A 20905-nucleotide genomic window follows, 5' to 3' on the forward strand; every position below is an offset into this window, starting at 1 on the left:
ATCCTTGAAATTCCTAATCCTTTTGTAGTAATCTCTACTCTTAAATTTGATCAAAATATACAATACAGTACAAGAATGAAGCAAATCAAGCAGATCTTTAAAAACTTTTATTTGAGAGGCAGAGAGAGGAGAAAAGTATGCCCATCTTTTTCTCACTCCCCAAATGTCCAAAACAGCATGATCTGGGTTGGGTCAAGCCAGGAACTAGGAATATAATCCAGGCTCCAACACACATGTTTAGAATCCAATTACTTGAACCATCACTATAACCTCCCATAGTGTGCACTGAACATCAAACCCAGGCACTTTGGCATTACTTTTAGCATTACAAGCATGTTAATCACTAGGCTAAATCTCATCCCTCCAACATCATTCTGCACATCTTCTCTTCTCCCTGCCTCGTCACCAAACAGTAAGAATAAAGATACCACAAAAAATGTGGAAATATTCCAACTACTGTTTCTGATAGTCAAAATTACACTTCAAAGTAGCTATGGAATATAAAGCATTTATGGAATGTTTGTTGAGTGAATTAACATTTAAACATTTAGGTTTCATCATATAACCTCAAAGGAAAGTCAAGAGTCATCAGAATAGAGGAGCACTACAAAAGTTAATCTTTTCCCATTCCATTAACTGTATATATCTTAGTGATTTCCATATAGATTGGCTCTTTCTCTTCTTCAAGCCCCTCTTCCATCTCCATTCACCTTAATGTCTAGGTTGATAACCACGTTAGTGTCTGACCTCATAATTCCTTAACTTCTTCAATTTCAATGCCACTATGGCTCATCATCTCTGAAGACTCAATAAACTTCCAGCAGCTCAAACTTGCTAATTGTAAATCTCATCCCTTCTATTTTTCCATTGTGCCCTGCAATTCATAATATTTTCTTAAGATAAATCATCCTAGGCTTCTGAAACAGTGGGAATTATATGTAGCAAAACAAATATAACTGTCTTTATAATTTGATTCTGGGGACACAAAATCCAGTATGGCTGCCTAGAGGTATTTCTCCCATTGACCTCTTAAGTCACTGAAATCCTTAGCACCAAAACTGATGGACAAAAGACTGATACAAAAAAATGTGCTTACCTCTGCAAATACTTGTCTCTCAGGCAAGCACATTCAACTATGGCAATTTTTTTTTTTTGCTTCCAATTTATAAACAGGTTCCATAAGTCTAAAGACAAACTATAGATTTGGCTTCTTCCAGCAGTTTCATAGCTAGCAAATGCCGAAGAGGAAGGAAACAAAGAATCTATCTAAGGGGACTAAAGACAAGTTTTTCTTTTAGGATCATTTGGCTTAAGAATGACCTCACCGCTAGGATTTTTACTTGAGAGGCAAAGTCTACATAAAAAGTGTCAAGGACACAATCTATTATTCAGCCGATACTTGCTTTATCGAAGCTAAGCCAAGAATATCTTCAAAGAATCTATCAGATAAGAAAATAAAATGTTTTTGCTGAGCATAAGGGTCATGGAAATTTTTAAGGAAGACCATTTCTTCCTTAACAGTAGTGACTTAAGAGTGAGGTGGGGCAAATATAATGGCACCCTTGGAAGGCCCACATTTACCTGGAGTTTACTACAGATTCTCAAGCACCCCCAAGCCTTTACTCATGGTAGTGTAGTGTCCTCTCAATCTTAAGATTGACAGGTTAATGTGCAGCACACATTTGCTCCCCAAGCCATGCCTTCAGACAGCTGGCTATGGGGAGGCCTTCACCTTAGGAACTCTAGGACTACTACCTTCTGCTTTCCCTGATGGAGACCTATGGTTACATTCTTTAATCACTAGGAAAAATCAAACAGTGTCAGTGAGCACAAGAACTAAAAGACCCCCTAGAATTAACCCATTGCAAAGCCTTCTGTGTATATCTGTGATATACAGTCTGGGAATTAGAAAAAGGTAGATTGCGGGGAAAGGTCTTTGACCTACCAGTTACTATGGAGGTTGAGACATCCATCCCAATTCTTCCCAACTGCAGCTTCCTGCTCATGTGGAGAACCCTGGGGAGTGGTGGTAATAACTGCAGTTATCGGGCCTGGCCCTCCGGAAGCACACCTGCATTGGACTCCTGGCTCCTGCACGTACCCAATGACTACCCTGTGGGCATTTTGGGAATAGGACAGAGAAGGGGAATTGTTCTTTTTCTATACCTGTTACTCAAATACTTTGAAAACAAAGTGATTTGAAAGGCCAATATGGCACATTTGATGAGGGTAAAGGAGAGTCTTTATTTTAGTATATACATCTATTTTTAGTTGGAAATAAAGCTAGCAATGGATCTACAAGGGTGCAGAATGAAGATAATCATTTTATCTTTCAACGACCTTTCTGATCTGCTTAATGCTTAACAATTATATGGTCATAGGAGAATAAGATCACATATTAAGATGGATAAACATTGAAAAATCTACCTTCCAATCATAATTCAGAGGCTTCCAACAAATAAAATATAATGTCTCAAAGAGCAAATAGGTGACTGGCAGAAGGGAGATTTAATCAATATTTCATAAACAAATTCCTACTTCCATAGGACAGTCTCAGAGACACTAAAACACAGAGAATAGAGATCCAAGACCAAAAAATTGGGGTTGCTAGACTGTCAAAAGCAAAGTGACACTGCCAGGAATCAAATCTATACATATGCCAAGAGTAAATAAGAAACTGGTGAGTTTTTTTTTAATTTCACTGGGAATATATGAGAAATAAACACAGAAACAGCATATAGATATATCACAACATGGATTGCCATGCTGGACATAGCAGGTGGGAATCGAGGATAGAGCCAATCAGAGCTGAGCAATATACATCTGTGACAGAACAAATGGAAAAAGAAGGCATGTGTGTCATATCTTATACATGCTATTATTTATATACAACATTAGGTTTGTGGAAACAACTGGAAAATACAAATCATGCTTCTCATAAAAACTTTTTATTTGGACTTTGACGTACAGCAAACAGTGCAGATATAGAATTGGCAGGCCCTTTTTAGAGAATTAGAAGGCTTTGCAGAGAGCAAACAACATCTACAGCCTGACTGATTTTACAGGCAGAGCCAAAGAGAGAGTTACCAGTGTTCCATCCCCTGGCTCACTCCCCAGATGGTTACAAAAGCCATGCCTGGGTCCAGCCAAAACCAGAAGCCAAGAATTCCATCTGTGTTTTTCCCATGGTGGGATGGTGTTGGGTGGGGATGTGTAAATTAAAAAACAAATAGCAACTAACAAAAAAGAATCTACCTTGAATGTCCATTTGGCAATTAATGAATAATCTTGTAAGAATAAAAATCAGTAATAACAAAATTATAATCACTAATGAGCAATCATACTAGAAAAAAACCTAACAGGTCACAGAAAAGTGAACAAAAACCGCAACCATCTGACAAACATAATACCAAACAGGTGAAACCAGCCACAGAGGAGTACATTGAGGGGGTGCATTTAGCCTAGTGTCCCATATGGTTCAATACCTGCCTCTGGCTCTGGCTCTGCATCCAGCTTCCTGCAAAAGCAGAATCTGGGCATCAGCAGAGAAGGCTCAAAAGATTGAGCTCCCACCTCCTACGTGGAATGTGGATTGGATTCCTGACTTTTGGCTTCAGCCCAACCCTGGCCATCAGCTATATAGTAGTGAAACAATAGTTGGGAATTCTTAATATTTCTCTCTATCTCAAACAATTCAGCAACAACAACCTCGTACCTAGTGTATGTGTATAAAAGGCACCAAACTGGAGTGGGAAATTACTCGGCAATCAAGCCCCTCTTGGGACACCACATCCCAGAGTATAGTACTAGCATTTGTGTCCCAGCTTCATTCTCTATTCCAACTTACCACTAATGCACACCCTGGAAGGAAAAAGGTGATGCCACAAGTAATTGTGTCCCTGCCACACATATGAAAAACCCAGCTTGAGTTCCCAGCTCCTCACTTGGCTGGGTCCAGTCTTGGCAAGTGCAGGTGTATGTATATAAGCAAAAAAGCAGCAGAAAGGAGTGCCTTCCCTCTTTCCACCAAAACAAACACCCTACCCCCCCAAAATAAAAAGAAGAACTCAAAAGTGAATAAATCTGCCAGTCTGAATAGTAACAATCCTTATAGGGACAGTACTAACTACAATAAAATACAAAGAAACATCTGGGCTGCTGGTTAGGATTTTGCTTAATCTGGGTGGTGTTACTATTACACACCTAAAAATGTATCCAGAGGCTGACACTGTGCCTTTGTGGGTATAGCTGCCAAGTCCCATTTGGGTGCCAGTTTTTGTTCGAGCTGCTCACTCCTGATCCAGCCCTCTGCTAATGGCCTAAGAAGAAACAGCAGAAGATGGAAGATAGACCATGTACTTGGGCCCCTGCATCTACATCAGAGAAGTAGAAAAAGTTCTTCGTTCCTCACTTCAAGCCAGCACAGCTCCAGCCATTGTAGTCATCTGAAGAGTGAACCAACAGAAGGACGATCTTGTTCTTTTTCTCTCCTTTTTTCTCTGATAACTCTTGACTTTCAAATAAATACATATTTAACAGATTCCCACCCCATAGGACATCTCCCTCATTGCATGTGAATACGTTGGCTTTCCCTATGTGGCTTCAGCCCTATTCACGTTACTCCCTTCAAGCTTTTCCAATGTATTTTCTGGTCTCCCAATTTTGGCTGCAATAAAAACTGCATGAAAAGAATGTGAAACTGGGCCCGACACGATGGCCTAGTGGCTAAAGTCCTTGCCTTGAATGCTCTGGGAGCCCATATGGGTACCGGTTCTAATCCCAGCAGCTCCGCTTCCCTTCCAGCTCCCTATTTGTGACCTGGCAAAGCAGTCAAGGGTGGCCCAAAGCCTTGGGACCCTGCACCAATGTGGGAGACCTGGAAGAAGGTCCTGGCTCCTGGCTTTGGATGGGCTCAGCTCCAGCCGTTGTGGTCACTTGGGGAGTGAATCAGTAGACAGAAGATCTTCCTCTGTCTCTTCTCTCTATATCTGACTTTGCAATAAAGATAAATAAATCTTTTAAAAAAAAGAATGTGAAACCACACATACTTGATCCCAGTGATTGGAACAGAACTTCAGTGTGTGCAGCTTAATTGTGTTCAGCCAGTCTGCACCGCAGTGCCATCTAAGCATGCAGGCACATTTAAAACATGGCGCTGCCTGCTCTTTTGGATGCGCATCTCAGTTTAGCACTCCACGCCCACATAATCCCAGAGCGCTGAGCTGGCACAAGCCCTGCCATTTGCAGACACAACGTAGTGCAGGAACACACGAAAGCGGATTTGCCAATACAGCTTTTCACAACTGTGATTTAGAAATGCTCAAGTGATCTCCACATTCCCCCAGGCTTCCAGTTAAAAAATCCGAGTTTCTCCGAAACACTTGAAAGCTATCACAAGCTGACTCTTCTTATAATCACTGCGTTTTTCTAGTCACCAATGTCAAAACAAACCATTGCTTCTTTACAACTAGCATTTTGCTGGTTCACATGGGAGTAGGCAGCTGCACTCATTGATTCAAACTCTTGCCTCTTTCGTCATTTTCACTGTAAAAAAACTGAGAGAAAATGGAGACAGATAGAGGAAACATATACACATAGAGGGAAGACAGAGAGAGAAACGCTCCATCCTGCCAAAATCCCCAGATGTCTTCAGAGGTCCCTGGCTGAGGTTTAAGCAAAGAGGCAGGAATTTCAGGGCTCCCATACAGGGCAGGGACCCAGTTGCTAGAGCCATTACTGTCAACTTTCCTGGTCTGCATCGGCAGGAAGTAAGGATCAAAAGCAGACCAGGATTCAAACCCAGGCACTTTGATACAGGATGAGGCCTCCTACGAGACAGCATAACTACTGGGCCAAACGCCCACTCATAAAATTACAGCTGTGAAGGCTGTGCCTGTGCACACAAAAGTAACAGTGGCCTTTGTTCTTGGTTTCTTTCTCAACTTCAGCTATTTACCTTGGCTTAACCAGGTATCTGGTTTACCTTTGCCCATTCACCTCTGCCAAATAAAGAGAAGGAGAAAGACAACTGAATGCAAATGCAACTGAATTTCAGTATATTTTAGGGAAGGGGCAAAAGACACATGCATCTTGAAAGCACCAATAACATTTCAATTCAAGCAATTTGCCTGAAGTGTATCATGTCTCTTCTAGGCATCCAAGTATCAAATCGTTTCATTTTCTTTACTATTATTCCAATTCGACATACCACACATCACCCACTGTTCCTTAACTTAATAACAAGAAAAACCAGACAGCACATTGCAAATCCATGTCTTAAGCAAAGGTAGTCATATTGACAGATACCCTAACTACATTACATTCACTTTCAACAGGAGAATTAAATTACATAATCCAAAGAAAATCTACAACAAGCTAACATGGTGATGTCCAGTTTGGTGCAAAATCATTTGGATTAGAAAACACAGCTTTTGTGTAAAACCATACCAAGAAGACCACATTGCAAACACCAAACAGTATTTTGATTAGTGAATACACAGCAAGTAGAATTATGTTTGAGACTACAAAAGCCACTAGGAAAAATGCACATACACGGAGAGAGAGAGGGAGATGCAGGTAAACTAAACTTGAGAAAAATTTACTAATGCTAACTGCTGGAGCCATGGTTATACAACCCCAAGCCAAAAACAATACAATGAAATGACTCGAGTTAGGTCCAGAGTATGATATAACCTCAAAAATAAGATTTCAAGTAAGTTTGCTCCAGAGAAAGGGAAAAAGATTACCAACTGAAAAACAAGATTACAAGAACAAGAACAACCAATTCAACTTACAAGCAAAAATGTTTGAGGTTTTAGTAAAACTCCAAAAGCTGAGAAACAGAATGACATATTTCACAAGCGGCTAATTTGTGTGTATGCAGTCAATGATGCCTGCACCTACTTCCTTTAGGTCCTGCTGCATCTCAAAAGCATCCTTTGTCCAGGCCGAAGTCCTCTGGTCTGTTCTGTAAAATACAAAGGAAATTATCTCCACTTAAAAGAAACTTTTCAACAATGGACATTTGAAACAGCATCTATAGATCTGCCCACACCTCTGTTACCAACCCTTAGTAATACCTCACTGTTCTTAGGATAAAACTCAGGCTCTTTGAATGGCCTGAAACAATGAACATTTAAACCCCACCAGCCTGCCTGGCTCCACTCTCACTCAGACTCCAGACACTGGGCCCTTTCGTTTCTTGAACACACAAAGCTTGTTTCCTGTGCAAACACTGACAATGTCCCTTGACCCAGAATGTTCTTCCCCACAAAGTCTTGCTACCTGAAAATGTCAGCTCAGTTCACATGTTACCTACCCAAGCAGGCCCTGCTGACCTCCCTAACCAGAAGCAGCCTCCCTCTTAGTCAGCAGCACACTGCTTTGCAGAGTTCCTTCTTAATACCTCATATTATCTGAAATGATTCCTATTTATTTTCATTTCCACACTAGAATGTTAGCTCCAAAAAGGCACTGGTTATGCCCATTTTCTACATGGGTATATTCTCAGTTCTTAGTACAAATTACACACTCACACACACACACACACACACACACACACACATCTTTAATGAATGCACTTGCTCTTTTCTAGAGATAGACAGATGTCATTTGTCCATGAAAGATAGCTTACAGAAATTTCACCCTATCTCTTAACTTATACAATAAATGTTACAGTCATTGCTAAATTATGTGTAAAGTTGGTATGATGGTTTGAACAAGATTTGGCTTCCAAACTCAGACAGACATTTAAACCTCATTACAATTAAATAAAGACAAGAAAGCCGGGGGCGGGGGGGCGGAAGCTGCTCTCAGCTAATGCTAAAGCTGAAGCTAATGTTACATTGAAACACACAGGTTAGCTTTAGGAAAGCATAGATACTTATGATGTTTACAAAGTGGGGCCTAGTGAGAGATCCTTTTGTCTGTTTGGACATACCACTGGAAGATAATTTTTTAGAGAGCTTGTTGTAAAGTCTTCAAGGGGCCAAAGATCTCAACTGATATCTCTCTTTCTCTGTCTCTCTCTCTTTCTCTCTCTCTCATGGGGCCCAAGATCTCAATTGATCTCTCTCTCTCTCTCTCTCTCTCTCTCTCTTGCTTTTTTTCAGCTTCTTACCTTACCTCAAGAAACTCACTCCACAGAACTCAACATTCCTTCAATTACCATTGCCATCAGAGGCAGAACCAACAGAACCCCTTGCTACTGGAGTTGAATTTGTAAAATGTTACAATGTTAATTTCCACAGGTATTTTGTTGTGATGAAAAGCTAACTAAAACAGTTGGGTTTTGCCATAGCATAGTTCCCATGATTAAGGTCCTTAAACAAGATATATCTACCCCGGGTTGATTTTCTTTAAATTAAAGTATATACAATTAACGAGTAATTATGTCCAAATTATGATTCATGCAATTCTAGTTCAATGACATCTGTTATATAGCATTCAAGGTTATTTCCACAGCAGTTGTATGCTATTATATAATAAACATCTTAAATTATACTTATTATACTTATGAAAAGGCCAGCTCTCTAAATGAATGAGAGATTGATGTCAGTGTTAAATCATTCATAACAAGATTTATTTTGGGACATAGTTATTTACAGCTATTACTCTGTCTCAATTGAAATCCTGAAGAAAATGTACACAACAAAACTAATCATTTCTAATCGTCATAACACATTCAGCATCGTGCACTTAAGAATGTCACAAGCGAAATCTTAAGCAAAGTTCTTTTAGACCACAGGTGCAAACTGTTCCAACAATTTATTTCTACCAAGAAAAACAAGGAGATGGTAAAGAAAGAAATATATGAAGTTCAGAATGTCTTTTGCACCCGTACATATTAGTTTTTTCCTCCTGAGAGCAAGAGATGAAGGTTCCTAGTCATGAGCTCAGGCAAAGACAGTCTAGTTTCAAGGAAAGAGGGAGGAATGAAACTGCCTATATATCCCATACATCCCTCTACCCCTGAGCTATCAACACAGTAACTGCAGGACTTCAGAAGTAACAAAGCAATTCTACCCTGTTCACTGGAACAAAGAAGCCAGCAATAGAAATTAACCCATTCTACCCAGGAGCATCTGACTCACTAAATGGCTGAAAGTTTCTTGATAACTATGATTACTTTCAAACTATGTTTCTATACTATAGAACCAGAAGAAAAAAGGGGGCGGGGAATTATACTCTGCAAAGGAAAATTTGTTTACCATTTTATACTTATCAAGAGCAAATTTCTCTAGGCTCTGATACCAGATTCCTCTTAGTGAGTGACAATAGTTGATAAGACAAATCAACAAGCAGCAAGCATTAACGAAAGGAAGCAGAAATATACTTTGTTACAATACATCTTGAGATGAAGAAAAAGGACTTTGTGGAATAAGCACACAGTTCTGCCAGAAAAAAGTACTCATTACCATTGAACATACCCCTGGAATAAGTCTGAGAATCACAGTCGCAAATATCAAAGGTACTTTCACCTACTGTTTACTAGATGTCTGCTACAGTGTTGGAGGAACAACACACAAGCAGAGCATAAACCTTAAGGAAGTTTACAATCTAGTAAAATCGTAAAGAGTAAGTAGAATTTATTGACACACAGCCTTGAGGGTGTTTCAGTAAATCAAGAATCAGAATATGTGAACGGCTACTAGAATGTCAGAGAGGAGGTGCTGAGTTAGAGCCAGACAACAGGCATTTCTCGAGAACAAAAGCAACAGAGAAATCAAGTGTGCGTTCAAAAGAAAGAACCACAGAGAAAGATCAGTAATAAATAAATAAATAAATAAATAAATAAAATTAACTTGAAGTTGAGCAAGTGTAGGAAGGGAAATGAAGAGTAAGTTTCCTAATGGGATACAGGAAAACATGTTATTGGGGGGCAAGGGGAGGGAAGAAAAGGAAACACCAGGCATTATGGGAAAGGTGATAAGTTAAATTTATCCTGCAGCTTTGAGGTAAAGCTAAATCAGAGAAGTTAAAAATCTTAGGCGAGGGTTCACCCAAGAACTAGGCCATTCCACAGTGTATTCAGGTGATTTAGGTGAGCTGTAAGTGACAGTGACAGCTAAGGTTTTGCGGGAAGGGTCTGTATCGGTGTCTTTCCTCCTTGCATAGTTAGAGACCAGCATGATGCCTGATACATGCTGCACTGTCATTGCATAGAGACCAGCATGATGCCTGAGACATGCTGCACTGTCATTGCATAGCTAGAGACCAGCATGATGCCTGAGACATGCTGCACTGTCATTGCATAGAGACCAGCATGATGCCTGATACATGCTGCACTGTCATTGCATAGCTAGAGACCAGCATGATGCCTGATACATGCTGCACTGTCATTGCATAGCTAGAGACCAGCATGATGCCTGAGACGTGCTGCACTGTCATTGCATAGCTAGAGACCAGCATGATGCCTGATACATGCTGCACTGTCATTGCATAGCTAGAGACCAGCATGATGCCTGATACATGCTGCACTGTCATCGCATAGTTAGAGACCAGCATGATGCCTGAGACGTGCTGCACTGTCATCGCATAGCTAGAGACCAGCATGATGCCTGAGACATGCTGCACTGTCATTGCATAGTAAGAGACCAGCATGATGCCTGATACATGCTGCACTGTCATTGCATAGAGACCAGCATGATGCCTGATACATGCTGCACTGTCATTGCATAGCTAGAGACCAGCATGATGCCTGATACATGCTGCACTGTCATTGCATAGCTAGAGACCAGCATGATGCCTGATACATGCTGCACTGTCATCGCATAGTTAGAGACCAGCATGATGCCTGAGACGTGCTGCACTGTCATCGCATAGCTAGAGACCAGCATGATGCCTGATACATGCTGCACTGTCATTGCATAGAGACCAGCATGATGCCTGATACATGCTGCACTGTCATTGCATAGCTAGAGACCAGCATGATGCCTGATACATGCTGCACTGTCATCGCATAGCTAGAGACCAGCATGATGCCTGAGACATGCTGCACTGTCATCGCATAGCTAGAGACCAGCATGATGCCTGAGACGTGCTGCATTGTCATTGCATAGCTAGAGACCAGCATGATGCCTGAGACGTGCTGCACTGTCATTGCATAGCTAGAGACCAGCAAGATGCCTGAGACGTGCTGCACTGTCATTGCAAAGCTAGAGACCAGCATGATGCCTGATACATGCTGCACTGTCATTGCATAGTTAGAGACCAGCATGATGCCTGATACATGCTGCACTGTCATCGCATAGTTAGAGACCAGCATGATGCCTGAGACGTGCTGCACTGTCATTGCATGTGTTTGCATGTGTTTTGAATGAGTTGATACAAGAAGAACCAGCAGAAACAATGACTTCTTGATATTACCTACTAAACAAGCACTCTTCGTAATTACACTAACCGAAGTTGATCACTATTGAAGTGAAAAAAGCAGTGTTTGGCATAACTATTGAGTTGCCCCTTGCCCACAACCCATATTTGAGCGATTGTACTAGAATAGAGCATAGGCCCCCTGTCAATTCTAACTTCGCACTGATGACCAATACTGAGTTTTGAACTCCTAGTTTTAACATGGTCAGTCACTGGTGGCTGCCAAGAGATTGAAGAGTAAATCAGTGGCTGGAATATTTCTCCCTCTGTCTTTCAAATAAATACTAAAAATAATAAAGATATACAGCTACCTTACAGAACAATACATACTGTGAAAGTACATGAGTAATGCTCATCATTACTGTTGGCTCTAACACATAAATTCTATTCTCATATGCAGGTGACCCTTGATTTGCCACAGGGTTATATCCCAATAATCCTATTCTAACCAGAAAGTATCTTAGGTCTAACATGCATTTAATACATTTAACTCACTAAACATTATAGTTTAAAAACAGTATCCTGTAGGGCATGAGTGGTCTATCCTTGTGGCCTCTAGGCTGAGTGGATCCTGTAGCACACTAACTGCTGCCCAGCACTTAAGACAGTGCTGTTCTGTACATCTCTACACCAGGAAGAGATTCAAACTGAAAATCTGAAATACAGTGTCTCCTGGGGACATATCACTTCCAAGCCATCATAATGTCAACAAATTGTAAGTCAAACCACTGTTATGTCAGAAATGGCCCCTGGGAAAATACTACAGTAGAAATTTTATGTAGTCATGATAACTAGAAAATTTTATTAATGTAAATAATGTAGGACTTGTTAATAAACAGACAGAAATAAACAATGAAAGTCACTGAGCACATTTCTGGAACCAAAAGAGGTTAAAAAATATAGAATTATTACTAAGGGCATAAGAAGCCAATCTGAAGGAGCACTTGAAATATAAAAAGAGGAAGATGTAAATATGAAGAGTGTGGAGAAGAGTCCACTCCTATCAGTTCATCAGCCGCTACTATGCCTATACCAGACAGGATGCACCAGGAAGATTACTACATAATCTCATTTAATTTTTAGGTTAACTATGAGATTAGTACTAGTATATCCAATATGCAAAGAGTTAGGTAAGGTAATCCAATCATTCAACAAATACGTATTTGGTAAGATTTATCTGTTTACTTAAAAGAGTCATAGAAAAAAAAAAAAGAGCGAAAGAGACACAGAGAAAGCAAGAGTTTCCATTCACTGGCTCACACCCCAATGGCCACAATAGCCACAGTAGACCAGACTGAAAACAGGAGTCAGAAGCTTCCTCAGAGTCTCCATGTGAGTACAGGGGCCGCAGGCACCTGAGCTATCTTCCACTGCTTTCCCAGGAACTGGAGCAATAGGGACTTGAATCAATGCCCATATGGGATGCTGGTACTGAGGACAACATATTAACCCACTGGCTGCAACAAACATATATTAAGAACCTACTATAGTCCAGGTACTAGTGCAGGTGTTTAAAATAAAGCAACAGATCAACAGTATTTTCCTTAGAGAACTTGAATTCTCCAGGAACAAGAAAAAATATAAAGAAATGGACCAGTGATGAGCTATGATACACCAGGTGTGAAGTATCATGGGTAAAAAGAAAGTAAGGCATGCAGAAGTGCCCAATCTCACACAGCTGGAACATGTCAAAGTCACCTAAGGTCACTCGGAATGAAAGCGAAGAAGGAAAAGTCCACCACAATGAAAAGGTAAAGGGACAGAAATGGAAGCATCGCACTGGACAAGTTTGGCAATGAAAAGAAGAGAACTGGAACAGCAACTAGCTGTCTCAAATTCCCTTTCTGAACAGATCTTTAAAGGTAACTTCATAAAGCATTTACACAAAGAAACTGGGCCACACTAAAATACTCCCTCCAATCTTTTCCCTCTCATCACCTGAAGCAAGAATCAAAAGCTTGTTTGCCTAAAGGACAAACATGAGTAATCCAGCCAGAGTCCTCTGCCAAGTGGAATGTCAACTTACCCTCTATCCCAGGCCCAGGAAATGGGAAATTCAACCCATCCACATTGGAGACCAATTACAGCCTGAAACAATGATTAGAATATGACATCCCCGCACTCCCAGCACCACCATCTTTGCCAATATTTGTCACTACCACCACTAGTATCACTGCTACCACAAGAACCACCATTGCTATGCCACCACTTGCTGCTTTTACCACCATGACCACTATTACTAAAAACATAATAATAAAACAACTTCTCAGCAGAGAAATGCAAACCTTAATTATTACTGATGCTAAAAGTGCTTTACAACCTATGATGACAGAGTCATCAATGACCCACCGATGTGCAACTTGCCTAAAACTTTTTGATGCCCCCACTTTGCTGGGACCCTAAAAAGCATCTGCTAAGTCAGCCAACAGGGTCGTCCTATGGTAGAGTTCTCTCAGGATGTATAGTGAAATTCAAAACAGCAAAGCCAAGTCAGCATTCAGATGTTTTTCTTGGCTCAAGGGTGCTTATTGAACCACAACAGGATGTGACAATTTGTGGGAAAGCTGTATCGTGGCTTCACATTTTACACTTACATCAACAGTTAGTATAAAATTAGCAAAGGAAAGCATTGCCTAGGTCAGTGAACAGCCTCCCCCTCTGACAGCTCCTGAAAAATACCCAAATTATCCCACCTTTTGTTCTCCCTGAAGTCCAATAGCTATTTTATCACAAGTTCTTCAATTTCTCATGCAAAATGATTTTCACTCCTCTCCCTTCCTCTGCCTCTCCACCACTACCACCGTAGGCCAAGTTACTAGCATCTCTCATCTGGACTGGCCAGACAAAACTGTTTCTTCCTTGGTCCCCCTCCCCAGACAATTTCCCACACAAAATCCTGTCACCACCTCCTACATGCTACATTTACATACCAAAATTCTGATAGCCTCTGACTTCTGGCAGGATTTAGCACCCATCTCCCTCTTCGACCTCCACCAACATCATTCTCCCTGAGTTCAGGCTCTACTGCATGTTTAGTTCCTTATGTGTACCATCTCCTTGCCTGCGCAGGCTTTGAAATGGGCCACCCACTTCATCATAAAGCTTTTCCTTCTCCAGTTTCTCTCCTGATTAACTCACACATCCCTTAGATATTGGTAGCCTCCAATCACATCTTCCTTTTAAATGTTTCTACTGTAGCCTGATCCTTGCTTCGGTTGTGTAGACTTCTATCATCTCTAAATGTACACTGTAAAACTGACTGGCTCTTTCTCATAATGAGATAAGCTCCATAGAGCATAGTCTCCCTGAGACCTACTATATTTTATCTCTAGGGTCGATCCTGATTTATGACACATAGTAGATACTAACAGTTGTGACAATGAAGTGTTTACACCAGTGTTAAGGACAGCTGACAATTCAAATATACCTCTGCATTTGTACAAGGACTGTATTATCATTCATGCTTTTGAGCATGCTAGCAGTATGGATTCATTCTCAAAAAGAAATATGCTTCTCCTCAGAGATGATCCACTAAAAAGATCAGCAAGCGGAGTTCTAATCCACCATTTAGAAAACACAGGCAGAAAGTAAAGAGCATCAAATAGGTTCTTCTAAATGCCTCACATGGAATCACAGCTCCTGAGCTGAACAGTGCCAGCTGAAAAGCTGTCTCAGGTGGCATAAGAATTCAGGACATTTGCCTGTATTAAAGTGAGTCTCTATACTAGAAACACTCGGGATGCACTAATGTATACCCGGATGGCTGCTGGCTGGCTGTATGACTGCTGCTTCCTGAAACTCTTCTGAAAACAAAAGGTAAATCCCAAGAGGACAACCCTCCAAGCAAAACATTCTGTATATATAAACAATACTTCTATATGCAGACCCAGACAAGGTGCCAGTAAATTCCAGGAATATTATTAGCAACAGTAACAATCCTCAATACCAGTAAATATAAAAATTTGCTCTAGTTAAGTCTCATTGAATCCATCCCTCTTGTTGGTTCTCACCAAATTTCTGTGCTAAAGGACTGAGATCAAATACTTAGCAGCCAAACATGAAAGCTAAAGAAACAGAGGCATGGTAAAGTGATCACAAACAGAAAAAATACAGAAGTCAAAATATGCTCACTTAACTGTGTTTTCAATACATTATCAATTTGTTCAGGCAAATGGACTCCCAAAGAGGGGACAAGGCTGTCATAACTAGAAACATAATGCTGAAGTCCAAAAATTTACACTCCAAGTAGCCAGGACCCATGTCATACTTTACACCTACATCCTACGTTTTTGAAGACCAACAAGTATTAACACAGATTCCTAGGCTGGCATAGCACACACAGTAGGCTAAGTCTCTACCTGCAGTGCCAGCATGCCCCATGGGTGCCAGTTTGTGTTCCAGCTTCTCCACTTTCAATTCAGCTCCCTGCTTATGTACTGGGAAAGCAGTGGAGGATAGAACAAGTCCTTGGACACCTGTATCCACATGGGAGCCCTGGAAGAAGCTCCTGGCTCTTGGTTTTGAACCAGCTCAGCTCTGACCATTACAGCCATTTGGGCAGTAGACAGAAGAAAGACCTCCATCTCTCTCCCTCTCTCCTTCTCTCTGAAACTCTGTCTCTGAAATTACAAAAAAAAAAAAAAAAACCTACAGATTCTAGGGCTCAGTCAAAACCTACAAATCAGAAGGTCCAGAGGAATCGAATGGTAAACTGCAGCCAAACAGCACCCCAACAGATACCTGACTAGAAAACATCACCCTAAAGTGCCAGGTTAAGTAGTGTTGGAGGAGACCGATGATGGCAGAGCACAGGTTTGGGACTCTCCCGAGTTCAAGAGCCGCTCAGTGTTTCTGGCCTGGCCTCCAATGGGACACATTCCCAGAAGGAGAAAGGCTATATTCTGGAAACATGAAGAAACTCCATTATGAGGCAGCCCAGCTGGCCAGGAGTGGCCACTACTCCATACTCTATAGGAAGAGACCCCAGTAGCAGCCAGGGCCACACCATGTCCTGGACAAGGGCTGAGCAGTGAGTCAGGCCCACCAGAATGGCAGAGGAAGAAGGCAGAATAGTCATGGGCTACAGTTTAAAGCATGCATGGAACCAGAAAAGCTCACAATTCGAGATGCATTAACAACAGGCTTATTCTTGGGGATTGAATGACAGTAGAGTCCCCAATATGTATGTTAGTAGTAGTGCTGAAGACAGCAGAGCCTGGTTTGCTGAGTAGATTACAAAACCTTTGTTGCATCACTTCACCCAATGTGTACATCAGAAAGGAATCCTTCAACACTTGCCCCCAGTGGCATTGCTCAGCCCAGGATACAGCATGATTGGCACCTATGCTTTAAGTCCATGGGCAGTTACACCAGTGTGCACCATCTCACCTGCAACACCTGCACCTCTTTTCACTTCTCTGCCTCAAGATTTTTGACAAGAGCTCATTACCTCAGGAAGTGTGGCAGAATAAGCTCTCCTGGGACCAATCTGCAGCCAGCAGAGAAGAGAGTGTGTGGCACATTTTTACAGCTTTAACATTCAGAGGAAAAAGTGTGGCCCTTGCTACAGTTTCTCAGAGGGCCAACCCTCTAAGAAACACAGCTCTTGTTGGCTGTTCCTACCCATTTCCTCTGTCCTGGGATGCCTCCCTATACCCGAGCCCTTCTCCCAGGCCTTGCCCTTCAAAGGAAATCTAAAGACAGTGAAGAATGCGGCAAAACAGAAACAAGTCCTGTGCTTTTGGAGCTCACCTTCAGAGAAAGAGGAAAACCAGCCGCACAGGTGACAACTGATTTCAGGGCAGACGTGGTGAAGGGCACAGGAGATCACAAATGACTGAGGGTGGAACACTAGAATTTGAATGATAGTAAAAATTAGATGAATAGCTATAAACTCACACTGCATGGGAAATAGTGATGTTACAACTGATACCAGGATTTTTGACACTCTTCAAGTATGAATCAGGATAGCTCGAGGAATAAAAGAAATTTAAGGCATAGATTTGAATAAATATTAGTACAGATTAAATAAGTACAAATGCTACCTGTTCCCTACTAAAGGTTTTCTTTCCCTAAAGGACAGTTCTAAATCTGCTCTTTACCTGCCCAGTTCCATCTGCCTTGATCCTTCTTTCATCACCTCCCAATACTGATAATTTATTCGTTTCCAAGATGTCTCCATGACTGCAACACACACTATCCAGCTTGTTCTCTTGATGTAAATCTGAGCATGTCATCCCTGTTTATGATTTCCAATGGCTTCTCTCTAGACTTGGACAAAATCCCAAATGCATAACCTGGCTTCCCAGGTCCTGAGTATTCTGGCCACTGACAAGTTTTCTAGCAACACTGGATATGTTCTTTTTGAAGTTCACTGGCCTCCAGCTGTCCCTTGTGCTCGCTGATGTGGACACAGTGCGAGAACACCATCTACATTAGTGTTGGTCTGGGGGAGGGGGGAGGGGATGACATGGGATAGGCAGGCAGCTGGTTAGATCTGAAGCACCAGAAATCACAGGCTGCAGGCAGCTCCTCATCCCCAGACCACCTAATGAAACATCCCCTTCCCACCATGTATCTGCTGCATTTGGGAAAAAGGAGCATACAAGAGAAAAAGGTGGAAGGCAGGACAGTACGCCTCCTGGGGCTAGCTTACGGGTACGTAATCAACTCAGACCTCCCATGGAACATCTCTACTCCCCCACCTGCCATTCCCAGACACTTTCCCAATCACAAGTACCATCTTTTGTTTTCTTTTCTCCTTAGTTTCTGGCCAACTCCTTTGTCCACCTACATACTTTACTGTGTAGGGTGGCCCACACTTGAACTTGAATGGAGTATTTATACCCCAACTGCCAAGTAAACTTTCTATTTACACATACAACAGCAGTCTCCACTAAGTATTTCTATCTCTGCAACAGGCAAAAAGCTGAACTAAAAATAAGTTCACTGCCCACATGAAGTTAGTGTGTGTCAGAGACAAGTTGTTGAGCCCTTATCACCCACCACTGCATGAACTTTCTGGCTGTTGATTTCAGTCTTGCAGACAATTGAAGAGTGAATCCAAGGACTGAAATGGTTGGCCTTTCTTCCTCTGTTAACCTCAGAAATAAAATTTAAGAATTAAGAAGAAACATAAAGAGGTCAATGTTGTGATATACTGTGCAGAATGCAAGACCAACATCCCAAATGGGTGCTAGTTCAAGTCCTGATGGCTCCACCTCCAAGCTAGCCGTCTACCAATGTGCCTAGCAAAGTACTTGGGCCTCTGCTATCCACATAGAAGACCAAGATGCAGCTCTTGCCTTCTGGCTTCAGCCTTGCCCAGTCCTGACCACTGTGTGAAGTTTAGGGAGTACATAGCCATGGGTATCTATCTCTGGTTTTCCCTATCTGTATAACTCTGCCTTTCAAATAAACCATTTTTAAAAATCAATAAGAAATGTTACTATGCTACAAAACTGGTTAGTTCACCACTGCACTAATTTTGTACATTCCTGCACTGATTTCACACATACTGATTTCAAAATAATTTTAACAGGCATTTTTTTTCCTTTTTGAGGAGATCAAGCCACAAAGTTTGAGGTTAATGATGTGCCTAATTCAGTTGAATATGTTTCAACTCAGAGATCAAGCTGGTTGCCAAAAAAACTCCAGGAGATTCTGGAAATTAGCTCCTAATCAGGACTGAAATTGAAGACAAACACAGGGAAGAAGAGAGAATATTTGAGGGAAGAGGGACATATAGACAGGGCATGGTGGAAACTGTATTAAGACTAGCAATGTGCACTGAGTGCAAGATTAGCAATGTGTGACACTAGCAATGTGCAGTGGGCCATATCCTGAAAAGAGTTGAATACATGGTGTCTCATTTAATCTTCACAACAGTAGCTCTGCAAAGCAGCTGTTTTTATGTGCAATGCACCTTTGAAGAAATCAAGGCCCAAAGAGATTAGGGAATTTGTTCTTGGATAGCAAGGCTCAAATTAGCATTCAGGTATGCTTACCATGAAGGCCCTTCCTCTTCACAGGATAATATCTTGAACACATTTCCTAGAGCCTTCCCTGGGACTCTACTATATATGTTTGAATAAATTTGAATAAAGTGAATAAATCCAATATGTCCAGATTTTATGTTGGTGCTGCATTCAAGGTATTGCCTGGGAAACTTCTGACATTCAGCTTACTTCTGCTTCCACTCCTTCTTAATCATTCTCCTTTCGGATCCCGCACCATGGGAATGGGCCACAGTATTCCCTTCATTCTTTGGCATCTTCAAGATCATGGGGTTCTCTAAGAACTCAGTGCTATTGCATGCCTGAGGATCTTAGCACAGCACAAAAGTGTAAGAAACTTTCTTCTGCTTTTATTCAGAGTCAAGCATTCAAGGAAAAGGCAGCAAAGGCACAAACTGGTTTTGATCACCACCTAACCCTATAAAGATCACCTTTAGTATTTCCTTTCTGATTCCAACTAACCTAAACCATAAAAACCAAAGATATCAACGAAAATTACCTTTAATCTTCTCTTAGTGAACACAAAAATAAAATTTAATTCTAATATTCCTACATACACCAAAGAAAAATAGTTAACAAATAATGCCAGAGAAACACATGTACTATTATTTTCTTGAAATATAGTCCCCATGATAAATTTTAATAGGGGATAAACTTTGAAAAGTCAGAAATTTTGTTCTTATTTGCACACAATAAAATACATATATATATAGTAAGTAGCCACTATCAAACATTCAAAAAGTCATTACCAATAAAATACATATTTATAGCTTTCCACTGCATTTCTGTATATAATTATAGTACATAATTACAAAGTAAGCAAAAACAGCCTGCCACTGCAAGTTACGAACTTGCTATTTCTTCTACATTTGAACACATCATGAATGAGTGCCCATTTTAATAAAATTTCATGTAAAACATGATTTAAAATAACGTACCCGTCATGTAAAGCAACATTTCTCAACAGGGGGATAGTATATCCCCTAGGAGACCAAAAATTCAAAGTTTTCTGCCTTTTTTTTTTTTTAACTTTCACAGAAGCTGTGGATGTTTACTGACATTCCGTGGGCTAGAAGACAGATGCCAGAGTTCCTGCTATGTGTGGGCCAATCCCAAACAACAAAGAATTGTTTCATCATCAGGATGACTTTGCAATTTTCTTAGGATTGTTAGAGGCAGAAACAGTCTATTAGTATAATCACAATTATAAACACATTAGGACTAAAGTTTGCTCCAGAAACACCTAGTGTACACACTAGTGAAGAGAGACGGGATTAGACTGAGTTGCTTCAAATGTTCCACCCAGAGTCACTATGCTAATACTCCAAAACTGGTAGAAATTCAGTGACATAACTGTCTACCTAGTTCTCTCAAAGTTATCAATTGTCCATTAATTTCAATCTTCTTTCATGGGAGCATGATATCAGAAATTTCATTGAGGTATTTGAAATCCTGTGTCCAGACAGCTTTGACCCTTGAGCACTAACCAAGGAAATTACAATGATGTACACAAAATATTC

The 20905-nt window shown here is 41.0% G+C and overlaps 1 protein-coding gene across 13 annotated transcripts in view; it reads right to left on the reverse strand.

Annotated features, from left to right (window-relative positions):
* The window catches only part of FAM13C (family with sequence similarity 13 member C), a 244569-nt gene that overhangs the window by 46362 nt on the left and 177302 nt on the right, over positions 1 to 20905 (reverse strand). For all 13 annotated transcript variants that reach the window (XM_058671472.1, XM_004583397.4, XM_058671479.1 and 10 more), the window contains one exon: positions 6904 to 6967. In XM_058671472.1, the coding sequence (XP_058527455.1) occupies positions 6904 to 6967 (64 nt within the window). The remainder of the gene's footprint in view (positions 1 to 6903; positions 6968 to 20905) is intronic.

Source organism: Ochotona princeps, chromosome 13 (genome assembly GCF_030435755.1).
Source record: "Ochotona princeps isolate mOchPri1 chromosome 13, mOchPri1.hap1, whole genome shotgun sequence".
Lineage (NCBI taxonomy): Eukaryota > Metazoa > Chordata > Mammalia > Lagomorpha > Ochotonidae > Ochotona > Ochotona princeps.